The sequence below is a fragment of the Solanum pennellii genome, chromosome 1, assembly GCF_001406875.1.
Source record: "Solanum pennellii chromosome 1, SPENNV200".
NCBI classification, from domain to species: Eukaryota; Viridiplantae; Streptophyta; class Magnoliopsida; order Solanales; family Solanaceae; genus Solanum; species Solanum pennellii.
In genome coordinates, this window is record NC_028637.1 from 67012911 (window position 1) to 67021598 (window position 8688).

An 8688-nucleotide genomic window follows, 5' to 3' on the forward strand; every position below is an offset into this window, starting at 1 on the left:
TGTAGTAAGGATGACATGCAAATATGAATGGAGAAAGTACCGTAAAAATTTTGCATTTTATAAATAGACGACAAACATTATTTTTTAGTAAACTGTGAGATTAATTTTAGGAAAAAGGCTCAAATATGCCGTCGAGCTTTTAGAAAGGCCTTATTTATGTTATCCGTTAAAAGTTTGATTCATTTATGCCATTTTTATTAAAGAAAAGACTCATCCATGCCATTTTTTTAACTCCAATATTGCAAAACCATTTTTTACACACCAAACAAGGTATTGACCCTTTTCAATTGGTGTTTTTGTATCAGACGTATATTTTTTGATTATTTTTCTTTAATAACACCAGAACACATGAAGAATATCAACAACTCCCAAATTTTCAACATCTTCAAAATTCTTCACGAAATCATCTCAAATTTCGGCTACATCATTAATTTCTTATTTTCAAAAACTAAAATTCTAACATCATCCGTATCTAAAAATTATATTCCAAAAAAAGAAAAGCAGTCCCAAAATTTCAAAATTTTCTTTGATTCTTGTTTTTGTAATTTTTTACATTAGATCTTTGTTGACTAGTGTTTTTTGAGTTTATGTTCAAAATTTCGAATGATTTGAAGTTGTAGAGAATTTACCATTAAAGAATGTTGAAGTTAGAAACATTGAAGACATTTCAATTGGGTCTTGTTGAGTTAGGTTAAATTCGAGCTCAACAGAAATTGAATTTTGATATTTAGCTCGGAGCGAAACTATTCTTGAAATTTGAGGCAATTCATTAAGAATTAAATAAATTTGAAATTTGAAAATTATTAATATTTTTATGTGTTCTTGATATTTTTAGGGATGTAAAAGCAAAAAATATACATTTGATCAAAAAAACAAAAATAGCCGGCAAACAATTTTTTTGAGTAAAGATTAATTTTTTAACAATAAAAAAGGGGACAAAAATTCCTAAAAAATTTATATCCCCAGACCTCTCCCCTTTCCCGCCAACAACTGAGCAGAGAAGTCAGAAGATTCTTCTCCTTTTCTTTTGTGACGAAATTACCCCTGCGGTATCCACAAAACTGAGCTAATAACTAACTAACGGCGAGGGGCAGTCTTTGGTAACAAACTCTTGTGTGTATAAGGAACTATAAATACAGCTCACGTTCCTCATTCTTCTTCATCAAATTTCCGATTTCGGTTTCCCTCTGAAGCAAAAAACATCAAGTTGTCAGATATGAATGCTGTGAGAGCTTACTTCGTAAGGAATTGGACAAGAGAAGACCTGATGAATACTGGTGAAATGACCGAGCACGCTTATGCAAGCTTGAAGAGGGTACATTCATTCTTACAGTTGAATATAGAAAATATTGTAATCCAGAGATTTCTATCTTGTAATCGAGAGATCTACTTAGAATCGATTCATAATGAATTTTGATTTTTCTGAATATTACCGTAATTCTTTCTCATCTTTTGTACTTGCTTTACTTAATTCTTCAGGATTCATGATGAATTTCGATTTTTCTGAATATTCTACATGTATTACCATAATTTTTTCTCTTCTTTTGTACTTGCTTATGCTGTTAATGATAATAACACAAAACGATTGGCATAACTTGTGACTTCCTCTAGCATTTTGAGTAAAGTTAGGTATTGCAGTCTTGTAAGTTGTGTTGGATGAAAATGCATTCAAGCTTCCCAAAATAAATTTGTCTCGTATAATTTCTGATGGAGGGATTAATTTGTTTCATGCAATTTCTGGTTTCTTCATCTTGTGTTTGATCTTTTCTTCTTTGCAAAACCTAGTTAGCTGGAGAAGATGCATTTTCCGTTCTGCTTCCAAGTATTTAATTCCCCATATTTCCTGTAATTGATTTGTTTGCTGAAATATAGGTATATCTTACTCTCTTCTTTGCCATGTGGAGCTTTACTTCTGGATCCTTCTCGCACTGGATTTGGGAAGTGGGAGGGCATTCCACAATCCTTTCTTCTGTAGCAAGTATACTCTGTCTCTACTTTATATCACCATTGAGAGTGGTAGGTGATCTGTGTCTAATAAATTTTCTTCCAAGTTGTTGATTTATTATTGAAGTCGTAAATTTTCTGTCAATGCAGAGGACGAGGGTCTTACTCTTGATGACTGCTGCCTTTTCCATCGGTGCTTCTGTAGGCATTTTTACCAAATATTTCTTTGAAATGGATCAAGAGTAAGACTAGAAAGACGGCAGATATTTCTGTTGTTGATGTTCTATATGATTGCTTTTACTACTTTCATTCATATCATATTATCAGAAACCTGATTTTTGTAGTCTTCAATTGTATACAGAGAAAGGCTTGATGCTGATTGGTATATATACTAGTAATTACTTTATCCTTAATAATTAGATCCTTACTGGAAAACTGGTATCATGGTAGAAACTAGTATTGTTTCTCATCTTTAATTAGAATGGCACTGGAGTAGATGAATTTGACATTTTGTATCATTCTTGCATGCAGTTAGCTAAATGGATCACATAGGTTTTGGAGAACCTGGAATGGCATGATTGATCACCTAGGTCTTCACAGTTCAGAATTGGACTATACTTAGCATATGAATGAGAAATATTGAGCAATATCGGTGTTGGGATGTTGGTCTGTTGTTGAGATTTGTAAACTGATGACTTGTAATTACTTATATCTTCCATTGGTTTAGGAGATGTTACAGTTAGAAAATTCTATCTCACCATTATGTGTATTCTTAGCTAGCAGTATATGTGAAGGAGTTCTGAAGAGTGCTCATAAGTAAGTGAAACTAAGAAACATGACCAAATTATGAAGAGTGCACTTAAAAAATTTTCCACTGATTTCCTCAAGTCATTTCTAGTATGACGCAGACATTAGTTGATATCTCTTGTTGTTCTGTGTTCCTTCTTTGAAGAATATTTTGATAATTTGAAAAAGCATTCCTTGCTTTCTCTACAGGCTTGTTTGCCACCTTTTGGCACCTCCAACACTTGGCATTGGAATTATCTGGTTTGCATCCACGTTTACGAGGGAAAGGAGTGCACTTTACATGGGCAGCCTGTTCCATTCTTCTCTTCTAATTTTCTCCACCTTTAATGCTAGTAATTCAGAATACATTGACAGCCATACAGCTCATCGGATGTTAAAGGTAAGCAGTTGTATGCATACAGTGTGCTCACACACATCCTATAAATCATTAGTTCTATCTAATGAATGAATAGTATGACTGATTTAATGATGAGTACTGCTTGTGTGATAGGTATGCATTGTGTTTGCATTGTTCATGGGATACGTTGTGGTATATAGCCAAGAGATATTGTATGATGCTCACTTTGGAGAAATTAACTTTGTCAATCGCACACTCTCCATCTTCTTCCATTTACCGGGTATATTGGTCCATGCTGCAAGACTATGCCTGGGTGCATAAATTGAGCAACACAGACAGAATCACAGAATTAATGCTGATACACTTGGAACTGTAGAATAAATAGAGAGTAGATTGCAGATGGGCAACTGTAAATGATGAAAAATATCTCTTTGTGGCTACATTTTACTGATTGAATTTTTGAAGCTAAGTGCTTTGAATGTTATATTCCTTGGCAAATAGTAATTGTATATTCTAGCGTTCCCAAATTTTAGCTACAAATCGGTTAGCTTTATCTTGATATCAGTTTTCGAAGACCCCTTTTCAATTTGTCTATTTTGCACCCTGTTGGTGATAAGCACTTTTGCTTAACCAAATACTCCTTTTAAAACATTTTAATTGTTTTAATAGGAAAACGTATTTTTAGCAAATGTAAGAATGATTTGTTATCTTTTTCATTTTTGATGATTTATTATTTATTTCATTTTTTCTGGGAAAATATTTTCTCCATTGTGAAACACAACCAAAATACATGTCGAATTTCTTTACAATGAACTGAAATTCATTATGGGTATATTTGAGTTGAAAAGTATAACAATCAAATTAGTAATTGCATATATTATTATTGCTAACAAAGTTAGAGAAAAACACTTCTTCAACAAATTTCACCAAGTGTTCCATTGAGTAGTAAGCTAGGTCAAGGATTTGTTTGGGTCAACAATGATTCTCAAGTGTCAGTCCCGCTCAGAGTATAGGCTCGGAGCGTAATAAATATAATAATATTTCGATTTCATACCTTGTAGTCTATGAAAATCTTGTAAGTAAAATTCCATAAATACTGATTTACTGTAATGCCTCGGTCTAAAAGAACTAATTTTAGCAAGAACCATTTGGAAAGAGCTAAATCGAGAATTTTGCAAGTTAGTTTTAAATTGTGAGTTTAGGGTCAACTTTAAATGTCCATAACTTTCGGTACATGATGAATTAAGTGGCTCATGAGATATCAAATGAAAGATCTTTGAGCCCTCTTTCCAATTCCAGAGAGTTTGCTGAATTCTGAGTTCATATAAGATAGATACGCCCGTTTCCGTTCAGCCTGAATAAGGAAATCCATCCAAATTAAGGAGGGTGTTTTTGTCTTTTCTTTATCCCACTAGCCTAATTCATTTTTAGTAATACTACTTCTTGGAAAAGTGTCTTACACGTTTATACCCTACTATCATATTAATTTGTACATTTCTAATCTCCTGTTGATAATTATTTATTAGATAGTATTGATTAGATATAGAACTTGAATTTCCATCCTAAAAAGTAAAAATAAAAATACAAAATGAAAATTTTTCTTTGTTCAATATAAAGTTTGTCAGTACAAATACAATAATTGTTTTGAACGAAATTACATTCTCTATTTTAATAACTAAATATAAGTTTGGTTGAGTGAAAGTAAATTTTTGCATAAGTTTTATAGAGATTCAATCAATATGACCTTATGGTGGCTAGTATATGAATCATTGTGAATTCTCGGTAAGTATGAATAATTTACTATTTAATATTTAATTCATTAGATATTTTATAACATTATTACTTAGATGTTATATAAGATTATATATTATTAAAAATGGATAGTAGAGATAAAATGATAATTCAACTTTAGATTTTTGAATGTCCTGATTTACAGCTATTTTTGTTACCTTTAAAAATGGTTCAATGCTTCGTCATATAAACAAACAGTTATAGGAGATGGCAACACAAACAAACTATTGAAAAAGATATTATGATATGTTAATATATATATATATATATATATATATATATATATATATATTACTATGTAAATTAATTTGTTAGATATTTTATTATATTTTAATTTATATCAGAGACAAAATCGTCATCTAACACTAAAGGTAAGAAGTTCACACTTTTGGTGTAATACAAGAATTGATTAGAAATTGCTTCTCCCATTAATTTAATAGTCTTTAATCACAATGATCCTATAATTTTGTATCAAGATCAGGATAAATGTGAAATGATATATTATATCATATTATATCTTAGAAAATCAATTGATAAATAAATAAGTGCAAAGATATGAATATTACAATGCACTATAGGAATTACATTTGCATGTCAAAATTCTATGGAAATTCTTTTTTCAGATTTGTAGGATATATGTGTTAGCTTATAATAAATACTCCGTAACAAAACCTCTTTCAACTTAGTTGAGGAATATCTTTTGTATGATTTACCTTTGTAGGAGGATGGAGTTAAAGAAATAAGAAGAAGACAATAACAGTTACATCCATAAAAAAATCCAGACTGGCTCAAGTCAACAGAGTAGTATTTGACGAGAGGTAGTTTCTTAGATGGTGAGCAGCCCTCACTTCCAACCCAAAAGGTTGCGAGTTCGAGTCAAAGGGGTGGGAGATTCTAAGAAGGGTAAAAAAAAAAGCAGTACTTCCGTGCACAACCCTCAAACCTTCAAGATCTCAAGTTCTCAAACAGACATAGCCAAGAAAGTTCAAGAAATGAATGTTAAAGACGCACTCATATACACAAATATAATAAGAGACAATTAGAGATAGACACAAACCTAACTTGAGGAAAGGGTTCATACAATGTTTTTGTAGAATTAGCAAAATGTCACAAATATTAAAATACATCTAACATAATGTTAACTTACATTGGAAGTATAACTTAAGAGGAAGGATTAAAAAGAGTACAATTTTCATCAAAATCTGACCAAGAAGAATCTCTAGTAATGGATATAATCAGATGATAATGAGAATAGTGCAACAGAGCTATATAATACTAATTAGTTTTGGAAAACGGAATAGTCAAGTTAAAAAAATTAATATTCAAAGCACCACCTCACATTCTCTAGGAAATTTGTATATGACGAAGTGAAAATTATAGTTAATGTCATTAAGTTTGTTGATGTACATTGTATATTACTCACATTGCATGCATAGTTAATGGGCAGTGGAAAAGACTCAACGGAATTATTTTTATTTATTCACAATATTATTAAAATTTAAGATTAGATAGATATGATTTAATTAAATTATCACTTAGTGTAGGGGTAAAATGGTAATTCAACTTTCAAAGTTGGAGGTTCCCACTTATAATAATATATGATTTTAGGAGTCAAAATTGATTGAGATCATTATTCACATTCAAAAACACACTTAGGGTTTTAGATAGAAGTTCTAGATGGATTACCTTAATCGGATCGATTTCCTTATTAGGTCAGGTTGTACAATATGGACCATAAAGGTGTGTAGAATGTTTTTGAGCTTCTTATTCCTGAGTTTAAACTTCCACGGAAGCTTCTATGAATCATACAAGTTTCCATGGCCCATACAAGTGCCCGTGAAAAAGAAGGTTCATTAGTCCTTGGGTTTGGTTCACTGACCAGTACATGACCTGTGAAAGCTTTCACAGTCCGTAATCTCATCCATGAAACTTACCTCCAAAACTTTTAGATACTGAGTTAAATCATACATCCCTTCACGGTCCGTGAATGAGTAGTACAAGCCCTCTTCTACAACATTTCAATTCTTTTCTGATTCCAAGGTATATATATAACGAGATATATACCCTTTTTCCATTTAAATAACTCATACATATTTATATGCTTATAACACAATAATCTAAATTGTTTAGTATTTAAATCTTGAAATAATATTTCAATCAATTAATTCAAACGTTTATCTTAATGAAAATAAATGAGATCATTGAAAAATTATTTTGTAATTATTATTGATAAATCAATTTTTTCCTCGTCAATATTAAAATATTTTAAAGTGATTTTGTCGTTTCTCTATACATTAATATGTTAATGAATTAATTTCATATTATAGTACATTATATAATATTAATCTTGATTGTTTGAATTATTTTGACTCACAATTTAATTGATCATAACCTACTCATTTCATTGATTTGTCTTTATACAATATCTTTTTTTTTTAGGAAAAATACATTATTTGAGATTGTCCTTCTATGTAACAGTGAATTAATTGAAGTTACGATAGATTTTCTTAATATAATGATCGTACACAATTTTGTTTACGTAATGTATAAGTATCCCCTTCCAATATATGTCCGAAATCTCAGAGAAACACTCATACTATACTAAGGTCATATTACCCTCTAAACTTATATTATAAATAGTTTTTTACCCCTTTTCGGTCTACGTGGCACTATCTTTTAGGTTGGTGCGTGCTGACAATCTTTTTAATTGCCTGGTTGATAGTGTCACGTAGGCCGAAAATGGGTAGTAAACTATTTATAAAATAAGTTCGATTGGGGGTTGATAGGACCTTAGTATAGTATAAGTGTGTTTCTGAAATTTCGGTCATAGATTAGGGATACTTATGCATTTTCCCCACTATTAATAAAGCGGCTCACATATACCCTTTTATCTAGTGATTGTGTTTCTTTTTTATAATTTTTTATTTTAAAACAATTCATATAAGGGTATATGTGCTCATTTTTCACTCATGATTTTTTAACTTCTTTCATTATCGTTGTTTGACTCTCTTTTTTTTCATTTTTTATTGTAAAAATACGGGGGGAAAAAAGTGTGAAGGGAAAAGAGTATAGTAAAGAAAAAATATAAAAATATTTTTTTTGGAATATATTGTAATTTATATTTTGTACCTATTTTAAACATTGAGGTATATATGATAATTTTTTTAAAAACAAATTGGTGAAAAATACATTTGATCAACAAAATATTAAATGCAAACTATCAATTGAATCAAACAACTTAACAAAAATAATAGCACTTCTGAGAAGGATCAAATATACCACAGAAAATAATATTTATAATTTTTTTCAATTTTTTTTTACTTCCATTCAGAGAAAAATAGGTACATGTGAACCATTTGTATAAGAGTAAAAGTTTATGAGCAACTTTTATAACAAGGGGTGCATCAGCTATTAATGACAAAGTTGAAGTGAAATAATTAACGTTAAAAGGCGCAGTATGTTACAAATCTATTTAACTATGAACGTTTCTTTTTACCAACAACGTAACTTAATGTATTAATTTAATGTAAAGCCTTAATGATTACTAACATATTTTTGTTTAAGGTAGTAAACGGATGATTTTTACCTCTTATGAAAGGGTCTTCTTCACCCTTAAGAAATACACACTTGAAGAGAATAAATAAAGCTCCCAACTTTATACTTTTCATCATCATTTGTCTTACCTCCTTGTTTAGATTTTCTTGTATTTTGCTCTCATTTTACAACACATTATAATCACAAGTCTCTAACCAATTGAGACCACTTAATTTGAGATTATCTTTTTCTCCTAAAAGTTAAACTATTTTCTT

General features: G+C 30.4%; 1 protein-coding gene across 1 annotated transcript; it reads left to right on the forward strand.

Annotated features, from left to right (window-relative positions):
* The first annotated feature begins 1169 nt into the window (after positions 1 to 1169).
* LOC107031158 (bax inhibitor 1-like) lies at positions 1170 to 3628 on the forward strand. The gene is made up of 5 exons (XM_015232412.2): positions 1170 to 1315; positions 1873 to 2016; positions 2095 to 2186; positions 2941 to 3130; positions 3242 to 3628. Exons 1-5 carry the CDS (start codon positions 1217 to 1219, stop codon positions 3407 to 3409), a joined length of 693 nt encoding a protein of 230 aa, XP_015087898.1. The 5' UTR covers positions 1170 to 1216; the 3' UTR covers positions 3410 to 3628.
* Positions 3629 to 8688: the final 5060 nt, after the last annotated feature.